This window comes from Colobus angolensis, unplaced genomic scaffold, assembly GCF_000951035.1.
Source record: "Colobus angolensis palliatus isolate OR3802 unplaced genomic scaffold, Cang.pa_1.0 Scaffold10, whole genome shotgun sequence".
Taxonomy (NCBI): Eukaryota; Metazoa; Chordata; class Mammalia; order Primates; family Cercopithecidae; genus Colobus; species Colobus angolensis.
In genome coordinates, this window is record NW_012110919.1 from 7,971,054 (window position 1) to 7,984,037 (window position 12,984).

Consider the following 12,984-nt stretch of genomic DNA (forward strand, 5'->3'; position numbering starts at 1 on the left):
AACCATTTATGATTCTAAAACTGGGAATTAAAAAATATTAATTTGAAAAAGTTACAAGTGGGAAAACATGCCAACTATATTTATAATCAATATTCAAATGCTAAAATATTACCTTTAAAATCAAGAGTAAGAAAATGCTATTGTTACTTTGATTCACAATTGTTCTGGAAGTCCTACCCTGCAGAATAATATAAGGAAAAGAAATAAGAAGTACAAATAATGGGAAAGAGGAAAAAAATCCATCTTTCACTACAGATTATTCACATAGAAACTTCCCAAGATGTATAGGCAATAAAAAATATTTAGCAAAGTTGCTGGATGTAAGATTTTATTTCTATACATTTTTAACAGAAAATGTATTTTTAAAAGATGTTACTACAGTAACTACAAAAAAACATAAGACCTTTAGGGACTAATCTAATGAAAGTTGTGAAACAATTGTAAAATTTCATTGAAAGAGACAAGAAAACATACCATGTTTATAGTTAAGAAGGCTCAGTATTGATAAATGCCAAGTATTCTAAGAATGATTGATAGATTTAATGTAGTTTAGTAATAGGTTCTATTTTGTGGAATTTGACAAACTGATGCTAAAATTTATATAAGAGAACGAAAGGCAAGATTGGTCAAAATTTATATAAAAGGACAAAGGCAAGATTGATCAAAAGACACCTAAAAAAGAACAACCTACTAATTCCACCTCCAGGTAATTTGTGCACGTATGCGCCAGACAATATGTACTGAAAATTTATAGCAGCCTTGTTCATAACAGTGAAGACCAAAATAAAACAAAATTAGAAAGAAATCACATGTCCATCAATGGTAGAATAGATACATAAATTGTGATATATTCCTATACTGAAATACTACATAATAACAGAAAAAAAAGTGAATAACATCTATCTGCATTAGCCTGGATGAATTTTCAAAGCCTAGTGTTTAAAGGAAAAAGAAAATAACAGATAAATGCACTCAATATGATTCTCTTCCTATAAAGTTCTAAAAAGATAAAGTTAACAATGTTTTATTTATTACATGTTATGTAATGTATATGTTTAAAGAGTAAAGGACAGATAAGGTATTAGTAACACAAAATTTTAGATAGTGATTATTTCTGGGACATGAGCTCAGGCAGTGAGAGAGAAATGGAAGTAGAGAGAGGCTTGTAAGATATTCCCAAAGTACTGGGAATTTGTATTCCAAGGTGGATGGTGAGTGTGTAGAGATTCATCTTATTCAAGAAAACATGCATAGGCCATTAACCATAGAAGATTCTATTTATCTTCCTTTTATCGCTTCCCAGAGACAACCACTATTCTAATCAAATATTATTTATTTGCATGTAAATGATACAAATAATCATATTGTTTTCAAACTTACACAAATGGTATCATACTCTATATCACCTGGAGCCTGTGCTGACTCATTACATGTTGTCAGGATCTATCCATCATTACTCTTATAATGCCCATTTTAAAGAAAAGTAAGAGGTCAGGCGCAGTGGCCCATGCCTGTAATCCCAGTTCTTTGGGAGGCCGAGGCAGGCGGATCACCTGAGGTTGGGAGGTCAAGACCAGGCTGACCAACATGGAGAAACCCCGTTTCTAATAAAAACACAAAGTTACAAAATTATCTGGGCATGGTGACACATGCCTGCAATCCCAGCTACTCGGAAGGCTGAGGCAGGAGAATCGCTTGAACCCGGGAGGAGGAGGTTGCGGTGAGCCAAGATCACACCATTGCAGTCCAGCCTGGGCAACAAAAGTGAAACTCCATCTCAAAAAAAAAAAGAAAAGAAAAAGGGCAGGGGGGAGGAGAGAGGAGGGGAGGAGAGGGGACGAGAGAGGAGGAGAGGGGAGGAGAGGAGAATCAAAAGCCCAGAGAGGCCCAAGGCACAGAGAGATTCAAGGTCACACACTAGTGAGTGTACAGCTGGGATCTGAACTGAGATTCCACACTATATTTTCTCCCATATAGATCTAATTCATTCACTTTAAATGGCTTCAAATGATTAGACTCCTGTTTATATTTTAAAGTTTCCTTTTTTTAATATTGCAAACAGTACTTTGTGCAAACCTCTTGGTGCACATTTATGGGTATCTGCATTTTCAGTTTTCTTAGATCTTGCCAAATTGCTGTCCAAATAGTTGCCCTCACAAGTAATGTGTGAACATTCCAATTTCTTCACATTATTACGAATATTTATTATTTTCAGATTTTGGTATCTATCAGTTCCTAAGGGATATGAAATGGTAATTCATTTTAATTTGCCTTTTTCTAATTTTTAGTGATGCTAAAAATTTTGGTCATTTGGGTTTACTTTTCTATGAATTGCCTGTTGATATTCTTTGCCCACTTTTTCTATGAATTGCCTGTTGAAATTGTGTTGCTTGACATTTGTTTGTTGATTGGTACAAGGTGTTTACACATATTAGAGAAGGATAATTCACATATATATATTAAATATCTTTTTCTCAGTCTGTGGTTGGTCTTTTAACTTGGTGTTTGGTGTCTGCGTGATACAAAAGACTTTTATTGAACGTAGTATCATGTGTCAGCATTTCCTTTATGAGCTGTGCTTTTTTTCTGTTCGTGATTGTTTTTCAAGGAAAGCATAACATTGTATTACAAAAAAAAGTTTTTCACTTTCAGACAACTACCAAGTCCTCTTCCAGACTTCCTGTACATTTTTGTACCAAAATGATGATGTGTGTGACAGCACAGATGGTAGAAAAAAGACTCAGACCAAAGTGGATATTACATGGATCCTTCTACTGCGCTACTATATTCACCTTCAGAGGATTAATAATCTGAGCAAACTGCTAGGTAGGTTTTTGATGTGTTAAGAGAGAACATATTTCTTTCTAATTCCTGTTTAAGTCGTGTTTCTTGTTGAGAATTATAAGATACTTTGACATCTTTCTGAGTGACTGTCATCAGAAGATGAAAATTTCACAGGTTCTTAACCTGGGATACATGCATCTTTGGATAGAATAGTATTTCAGTGTAATTGGTTTCTTTAGAAATTCTCTATATATTATTTCATATGTTTAAAAACATTATGATAAGGAGGCATCCAGAGGCTTTCTAAGACCACTGCCAAAGTGGTCCATGGCTCAGAGTAGTTAAGAACTAGTGATTCCAATGTGACAGTTTATGATATGAACAAGATGACATTTTGGCTTTAGAGAAAGAGTGGTCCAGTAGCCAGTGTGTCAAAGGGAAGAAATGCAAGACTTCAGATGGGATATTAATTCCATGGAGTTTTTTTTTTTTTTTTTAAATCATTCGTGCTATCTAAAAAATATCCAGAAAAACTGATAAAATCTGCTTCACATCAGTCCCCCTTGTGATTGTGTGACATTGTTGTTTTATCTGTGCTCATGATGTTGGTGATCCAGTGTTACCCATCAGTGCAAACAGAATAGGTAATTTGACCCATGCCAGGACACAGTGATGGGGAAACCAGCAGGGCAAATAGGCTGAGTCACAGAGTTGCTAAGCACAGTTACCAGGAACTAACAAGCCCTCTGAAAGGTGTCAGGACAAAAAGGTTCATGGTGACGAGGGCTAGAGCAAGGGAAGTTCAGAGGGAAAGGACATGAAGAAGAGCCAGTGCAGCCAGCTCTGGGATCCCTTGCCCTTCAGCCACTCTGATCACCTCTGAATTCAGCTGCTGGCACTTCCCACCACAAGTGCCATGTCGTACTGCTTTTCTGCCCTGGGCTTTCTTTGGAGCTACTGAGGTTTGATCAGCCTGCAGACAGGGTTTCCACAGACACAGGAGTAACCTTCAACTATTGAGGTAGGGAGCTCCTAGATAAACATACCAGCTTCTCAGTCTCACGATGGGATAGTTGTATGTGGTTTATCAGAAGGTCCCCAGTGGGACTGAGCCCTCACTGCCCAAGGCTGTAACCCACTCATTTACTCGCCCTTATTGGCTCTTTTTCTTTTCTGTGTCACATTTTATCCATTCCCTTACTTGTGCTTCTTGAAATGACTTTTCAAATAAACTGTCTACAAATTCTTACCTTAGAATCTGTTTTAGGGGGAACCCAAAAGAAAATAGATACATGGAATATATGGCACCATTGTTAATACCTAAAACTAAGCATTAGCCTCATGTGCCTCTGAAATTTTCTTTTTTTAATCTTTTTTTTTTTTATTGTCACCCAGGCTGGTGTGCAGTGGTGCAATCTTGGCTCACTGCAACCTTCACCTCCCAGGTTCAAGTGATTCTCCTGCCTCAGGCTCCCGAGTAGCTGGGATTACAGGCATGTGCCATCATGCCCAGCTAGTTTTATATTTTTAGTAGAGATAGAGTTTCACTGTTTTGGCTAGGCTGGTCTCAAACTCCTGACCTCAGGTGATCCTTCCACCTCAGTCTCCCAAAGTGCCAGGATTATAGGCATAAGCCACTGCACCTGGCCTGAAGTTTTCTTTCCTTCCGTGGCAAGAAACAATTCCATTAGTGTATAAACCCTAAAAACAGAGGAAGGTCATTGGCAGCCTTTAGTGGAGGTGAGAATATGTAAAGATAGTGGTTAGTGAGCAAATACCAACAATATTGAGATCATCCCGTTTTCTAACATTAACCTAAACTAAGGTATTTTTCTTTCTTAAGCATCTGCAACACCAGTATCTGGAATTTCTTTGCCAGATGATACACTTCTCACATCCCTTTACAACTCTGAGTTGATTTTGCGCCAGAAAGAAGTGCATTTTTTCCTTAAAAAATTCTTACAGCTGTATTCTTCTTCTTGTATTGATGAATTTCCAAAAGAACTTCTTTGTCAACTGGAAAATCCCCCTCTTTCAGAAAAAGAATTACGTGAATCATCTGCCAAGGTAATGTGTTTTGAAATATCATATGTTTACATAAAACTTATTGGAATCATCCTTATATTTCAGAAGGAAGCACATTAGCTTCCATGCTGGCACAAAGATTTCTAGTTCCCTCACAGTTCTAGGGAAGGCTCTTTCCTGTGTTGCCATGTGGATAGGCCAACCAAACATCCTGGGATTTTAGGACAGTTCACATTTCAATTGTTCAGTCTTGTTTTCATGAGTCTTTTAAAGTGCCTCAGAAGTCTCTGTATTCCTGCACAAAACAGCATCTCTCAAGCGACCATTTTGCCAAGAAGTTACACAAATTTCAGTATCATCACCCTATAAGAAAGCTAGACTGAGAGTGTCTAAATCCGTGCCCAATTTCTGTACCTTGGTTTTAAATGCATGATAAAAATTCTTCATTGTGGGTACTTTTTGCAATCATGAGTGTGAATAAATCATAGAGGTAACACTTTAAAATAAAAGTGCAAAGGCTTTTTATTTGGAAAAGTGTTATTAAATTGGATATATTTTCCCAAGATATGTAATATGGAAACATTTTAAGATACTGATTGTAGAGACATAGAAAGAGGAATATAAATGGAGATTTTTAAAAATTAAAGCTACTAAAGTCTTGAATAATAGCTTGGATAAACTTCCAAAATGAATGTGATAAAAGATACTGAAAAAGTAAAGGATTTTATTTAAAAATAAGAATATGTATTTGAAATTTGGTATTCAGCCAACCTATGTTGAATACCTACTGTGTTCCAGGGACACTCTTAGTTGGTGGAGAAACAAAGAATGGATAAAGCATAGTCCCTGTACATATAGTCTTAGTGTGGTGGTAGAGAAACAGTGACAGGGTTAAAACAGAGGAAAGCTACTTTATTTCAGAGATGTGTTTTAAGAGAAAATGGCAGGATTAATACTAGCAGAAATAATGTGAAAATTAGTACATCTTAATTTTACTTTCAATAGGGCTGACTGGCAAAGGATAGATGAAAAAGTGAGGCTTTTTTTTTTTTTTTTTTTTGGGAGACAGAGTCTCTCTCTGTTGCCCAGGCTGGAGTGCAGTGGTGTGATCTTGGCTCACTGCCACCTCTGCCTCCTGGGTTCAAGCGATTCTCCTGTCTCAGCCTCCTGAAAAAGTGAGTTATTTAAGAGACAGGTGATGAAGTTATGAAGCTTATGACACAAGAATGGAAAGGAAGAGATGGCTGTAAAACATATTTGCTTAAGTAACATTGAAAACAACAACAGCTTTGTGACTCTTTGGACCTGGAAAGTGAAGAGGAAATGACTAGAGCCTCTTGTACCATTTGGAACTTCTATCTGTGATCATTAGTGCATGGTGACATCATTAGCACATACAGGGGAGGCAGGAGGATGAGCGCATTTTTCTGCTTTGTAGATACAGAATTGGAGATTCATGTAGAAAACTCAAGTGGACATAGCATATTGTAAGCTTCCAATACATATTTGTGAAATGAATAAGTTGTACAGAATTCTTTCAAAACTAGAAAAAAAACACTGATGTATTTTGAATTATCTCTACTTTGGACTTTACCATTGAACTCTTTAATTTTTATAGCTATAGATTTTCCCATATAAGATATATTCATGTTACTGTTGCCAGCTCTCCCAGAGAAGTTCCCAGAGAACTGATAATGTGGCTTGTTCCAGAATGGTGACCCTTGCTTATCTTATCCTACTAGAATATAGCAACCTTTTGGGTAGATAATTATACTTTTTTTTTTTTTGAGACGAAGTCTTGCTCTGTTGCCCAGGCTGGAGTGCAGTTGCACGATCTCAGCTCACTGCAAGCTCCGCCTTCCAGGTTCATGCCATTCTCCTGCCTCAGCCTCCTGAGTAGCTGGGACTACAGGCACCCACCACCACGCCTGGCTAATTTTTTGTATTTTTAGTAGAGACAGGGTTTCACCATGTTAGCCAGGATGGTCTTGATCTCCTGACCTCGTGATCCACCCACCTCGGCCTCCCAAAGTGCTGGGATTACAGGCGTGAGCCACCGCACCTGGCCAATAATTATACATTTTTTAAAAACATCACTCTTTTGAACGTTTCTTCCCTACTCAAGAGAGTCAGATGACTGTTAATAAATTGTAAGTTTTTAAAAGTAGTGGAAAGACCTATTAAGATATTTTTAAGAATCCAGTTAAAGAAATGATTCTCAGTTGGGGTCATGCAGTGGCCCTCAGTGCAATGTATTGAAAGCACACTGGAAGATTTTTCAAATGACTTCCTCTCTGTTCCCAGATACTGGGATATTGTGGCATGCCCGATGCTTAGCAACCCCATTCTGTGCCCAGATTCTAAATCATTCACGAAATAAGATAAAAGAGTAAAACAGATTGGGATTTAAAAGTGCTCATCTTTAGGAGTCATGAAGTTGATATTATAGGATGTGGTTTATATTTATTGGTGAAATGATCTTCATAGTAATGAGTACCAAAGTAGACAGATTTACTAATCTGGCCTCATATTATTGGGTCGTTTCAGGCTCCTCATGTGGGGACAGGCTCCTTAAAATCTGTTACATGAGGAGCAGAGAGTGTCCACTTCCTGCAAACATTTTACTCCCAGGAAGAAAGCACAGAAATAGGCATGCCCAAAGTTCTTTTTCCCAGATTCAGCAATCGAGCAACACTCCTCCATGGGAAGGAGTGAGTGAGGAGGTGAGCAGGCCGGGAAGGTCATGTGAATGTCTGGCCCTGCATACAGAAGCGCTCAGTGGGAGTAGAATGACATCGTTGCCATCTAACACCAGATTCAGATTCACCCCTCCTGGGAACTGAGACTGTCTTTGAGGATTACTGCCAGGTGTCACAGATACCTCAGGCATTTTGGAGTAGGAGGCAGAGGACAGGAAGACTGAGAACAGTAGTTTCAATTGATCTATTCTTGTGAATATTATCTAAGAGTTCAGAGACTAATAGGTGTGATTTCTTAAATACTATTCTAAAAGGAACTCTGCTTGAGTATTTCAGTATTAAGGGCAGTCTATCATTACCCATTTCCCAAAGATTATGCTCCAAATGTTCAAGCTTGAATACATTGTAAATACATGTGATATTTCTAATGGCAGCAGTGTTATCAAAGAGTTGTTTCACCCTGTTTGCTCTTTTTTGATATAATTAGTTTAACACTCCCCTGGATAATCAGCTCTGGAGATCACTGTCTCTTGCCTGACAGGTGCAAACCACCTCATCATGTGTTCGTTTCACTGGGGTGGACAGCTAATGAGCATAAAGCCTTTTGGATTTATATATATATATATATAAACTCCAAGCTTGGCTGATTTTTATAATAACATTTTTGAACCTTTAATCACTCAGGAGGCTATTTTCAATCAAACTCGTTCCATAATTTGACACTTAAACCTACTTTCCCCCACAAAGAAGTAGATGCCTTTCCAGAACAATCATTGCTCTGTGTTGTGCTCATCAGTTGTGTGATTCTGCATGTTGTGAAGTCTTTCGGAGCTTTGTGATGGAAAAACAAAGGTGGCAAACAAGTTACATTAAAAATTCCCCAAAAAGAATATGATTAAAATTGTGTGTAATGCTGAGTTATTCATACTTGGACTGTATGCCTGTGACAGTCAGTGTAAGGTTAAATGTCTGACTAGCGTGAGCTGCTTCATTGTTTATAGGACTGTGGCAAACCAGGGTTCTCCTGGTAGGCCTGTTGTTTTATTTCTTTCAAAGAATAAAAAAAAAATAGAATAAAAGTACTCAGTGTATAATTCATCAATTAGCATATGTAATGAGTCCTCTTGGCAACTACATATTATAGTATTTGAAAGGTAATGGAAAATTAAATACCTATTTTGATATTGGCTTATGTTTATAATTTATCATTATTAGACTGCTGTGCTAATAAACAATGCACATATTGAAATAAAAGGTATTTTTACTTTTCAATACTTATCTAGTTATTGAATATGAAGTATTTGCTAAAATAGTTGTCAGAACCTCTGAAAGTCACTCAGATATGAAGAAATTTAAGAAATTATTTTTTGAATCAATTATTTGTTTTTTTTTTTTTGATGAACTGCCTGACATAAAATTACTCTTAATTAAGCACTTACAAATGATTGTTTAACCCTGCTAATCTTGCTTATTGTGTATTTTGGTCATGCTTTTAGAAGCAAGGATTCTGGTTTGTAATAGCCTTTTATGATTGTCTCTAGACATTTAGAAACTTTTCACATTTAATATTACCTTTCGGTCAAAACATTTTTTCTTTTATCAGTAGACAACTTGAAAGGTCAGTGTTTTTATTTCCGTTTTTATTTTATTTTGAAGACTTACATTCACAGTCATATTATATCTTGAATAGGCTCAGAAATAATGGGAAGGACAAAGCCTTATAGAAATGCCAGGCATTTCTTTCTGGCCACTGACAAATACTCTTTGGTCATCAAACCTTGACAGGCCTTAGATATCAAAAAGACTGAAATAGAGGGACCACTTCCCAGCTGTCATGCTATAATCTTGGGCATAACAAGAAGTTAATATTGAAAGTAGTTTGCACTTCATTGAAGAAGGTCCTTTTTTTTTTTTTTTGAGACTGAGTCTCGCTCTGTCACCCAGGCTGGAGTGCAGTGGCGTGATATTGGCTCACTGCAACCTCAGACGGTCCTTTTTAGACTTGAAATATTGTTTTTACCATTATTATCTCTATGGCTAGCCTGTTGTTTTGTTGATCATTAGCAACCATGCTTTGCTTTTTCAGTTGCCTTAAAAAACTAAGTAATTTACCAACTTGGCAATTGCATTCTATACATTTATATGTCTTGAAGATTCCTCATTCAGTGACCAAAATTACATAAAAGAAGCTGGACCCATATTCATCACGGACCAAACTTACAAATCAGCCACATTCATTTAAGGAGAGGAGGATTTTAAATTTTCAGAGCAAGTGGATTTTAGAGGAATGGATTTTAGACTTTGGAGCAAAATTTGTCTTATTTTCCATATGGCATTGCAAAAAAAATACTATTGGAAAAGTAATAGTAATTTATAACCACACCCTTAGTATATTCACCAGTGAGAAAACCAGAAACCAAATAGGTGTTCCTAGAAACAGTGGTGATGTTGAGACTGAAATGGTGGCATGGGCATTTTCCCTGCTAGATCTTCATCCTGTAAGACTTACCAGAGTGGAAGAGATTTGTTGAGTTCACTGGGTTCTGAAGCATATATATCTATATCTCTCTCTATATATCTATACCTATATATATAGATAGATAGATATCTATATCTATATCTATATCTATATCTATATCTATATCTATATCTATATCTATGTATATCTTTTTTAAGATGAAGTCTTGTCCTGTTGCCCATTCTGGAGTGCAATGGCACGATCTCAGCTCACTGCAACCTCTGCCTCCCAGGTTCAAGCAATTCTCCTGCCTCAGCCTCCTGAGTAGCTGGGATTACAGGTGCACACCACCATGCCCGGCTAATTTTTGTATTTCTTTGGTAGAGATGAGGTTTCACCATGTTGGACAGACTGGCCTTGGACTCCTGTGTGATCCACCTGCCTCTGCCTCCCAAAGTGCTGAGATTACAGGCGTGAGCCACTGCGCCTGGCCAGCATATTTTTACTGTAGGAGAATCTTCTCTATAGTAAGCCAGGGTTAGTTTTAAGATTTACCTCCATAAAACAAGCTGAGACAATCCCAGCATTTTTCAATATAGCCAAATAATTTGTTTTATATATGTAACAAATGTAACCAGTAATTAAACTGATGTTTTTGTTTGTTCCCTAGTTGTATCGTGATAGTTCTCTACAATCCATTTTATCTTTTAAGCCTGTTTCAAGCTCATCTTGTGTGGAAATAATGCCAATAGAAATGGTAACACAAGCTTCAAACAAAGAACTTTGCTTTCAGTGGTACATTCCTCCCTTGGATAGACCTCCCAAGGAGACAGAACCTATGGTATGTAATATAATTATAGAACTCAATCTTTCATTTAGATATAAAGCTTAACTAGGCCATTATAACTTGAAGAGTAGAGGACATTCTCTTATCATATAGATGAGAACAGGTAGCAATATATAATCTATATTGTCTAGTAGAATAAATTTGAAAATAACCAAGAAATCTGGGAAAGTCTGATTCAGGCTGATCATTTTTCTTTTTCCTGATCCCATAGGGAAAATTTTCAGTGTGTCACCATTATATATGATGTTTAACTTTTTTTGGTAGTTATTCTTTATCATGTTAAATAATTTTTTTACTGCTATTTTGCTAAGAATATTTACCATGAATATTTTACTGTATCAAGATGATTTTTATATTTTTTCTTTTTAATATTTAGTTGATTTTATAATGTTAGATCAACCTTGTGTTTCTGAGATAAACTCAGATTGGTCATGATATATTTATTTTGCTGGATTCAGTTTGCTATTATTTGTATTAGATTTTTGCCTGTGTTTTCCAGAGTAATATTGGTCTAATTTTATACTATTCTTTTTAAAATTTTATTATTTTTTAATTTCAATAGGTTTTTGGGGAACAGGTGGTGTTTGGTAACATGGATAAGTTCTTTAGTAGTGATTTCTGAGATTTTGGTGCACCTATCACCTGAGCAATGTATGTTGTACCCTGCCTCACCCCTCTCCCACCCTTTCCCCTGAGCCCCCAAAGTCTATTGTATCATTCTTATACATTTGCATCCTCATAGCTTTGCTCCTATCTCATGAGTGAGAGCATACAACGTTTGGTTTTTCATTCCTGAGTTACTTCACTTAGAATAATAGTCTCCAATTCCATCCAGGTTGCTGTGAATGCCATTATTTCATTCCTTTTTATGGCTCATTAGTATTCCATGGTGTGTATGTGTGCATATATGTATCACATTTTCTTTATCCGCTCACTGATTGATGGGCATTTGGGCTGATTTCATATTTTTGCAATTGTGAATTGTGCTGCTATAAATGTTTGCGTGTAAGTATTTTTTTGGTATAATGACTTTTTTTCCTCTGGGGAGATTGTCAGTAGTGGGATTGCTAGATCAAATGGTAGATCTACTTTTAATTATTTAGAGAATTTCCACGCTGTTTTCCATAGTGGTTGTACTAGTTTATATTTCCCCCAGCAGTGTAAAAGTGTTTCCTTTTTACCACATCCATGCCAACGTCTATTTATTTTTTGATTTTTTGATTATGGCCATTCTTGCAGGAGCAAGATGGTATTTGCATTGTGGTTTTGATTTGTGTTTTCCTGATAATTAGTGATGTTGGGCATGTTTTCATGTTTGTCGGCATTTGTATATCTTCTTTTGAGAATTGTCTATTCATGTCCTTAGCCCACTTTTTGATGGTATTGTTTTCTTTTTCTTACTAGTTTGTTTGAGTTCCTTGTATATTCTGGATATTAGTCCTTTGTCAGATGTACAGTTTGTGAAGATTTTCTTCCACTCTGTGGGTTGTCTAATGATTATTTCTCTTGTTGTGCAGAAGCTTTTTAGTTTAATTAAGTCCCATCTGTTTATCTTTGTTTTTGTTGCATTTGCTTTTGGGTTCTTGAATATGAAGTCTTTGCCTAAGGCAGTATCTAGAAGGGTTTTTGTGATGTTATCTTCCATAATTTTTATGATATCAGGTCTTAAATCTTTGATCCATCTTGAGCTGATTTTTGTATAGGTGAGAGAAGAGGATCTAGTTTCATTCTTCTACATGTGGCTTGCCAATTATCCCAACACCAGTTTTTGAAGAAGGTGTCTTTTCCCCACTTTATGTTTTTGTTTGCCTTGTCAAAGATCAGTTGGCTATAAGTGTTTGGCTTTATTTCTGTGTTCTCTATTCTGTTCCACTGGTCTATGTGCCTATTTTTATACCAGTACCATGCTGTTTTGGTGACTATGGCCTTATAGTATAGTTTGAAGTTGGGTAATGAGATGCCTCCACATTTGTTCTTTTTGGTTAGTCTTGCTTTGGCTATGCTGGTTCTTTTTTGGTTCCATGTAAATTTTAGGATTTTCTTTTTCTACTTCTGTGAAGAATGATGGTATTTTCATGGGAATTGCATTGAATTTGTAGATTGCTTTTGGCAGTATGATCATTTTTGTAATATTGATTCTACCCCTCTGTGAGCATATGTTTCCATTTGTT

The 12,984-nt window shown here is 36.5% G+C and overlaps 1 protein-coding gene across 1 annotated transcript in view; it reads left to right on the forward strand.

The window, feature by feature from the left end:
- Positions 1-10,858, forward strand: part of CFAP54 (cilia and flagella associated 54) — a 140,186-nt gene extending 129,328 nt beyond the window's left edge. Inside the window, exons 29-31 of the mRNA XM_011936865.1 lie at positions 2,653-2,826; positions 4,628-4,851; positions 10,637-10,858. Of these exons, the coding sequence (XP_011792255.1) occupies positions 2,653-2,826; positions 4,628-4,851; positions 10,637-10,858 (620 nt within the window). The remainder of the gene's footprint in view (positions 1-2,652; positions 2,827-4,627; positions 4,852-10,636) is intronic.
- The last annotated feature ends 2,126 nt before the right edge of the window (positions 10,859-12,984 follow it).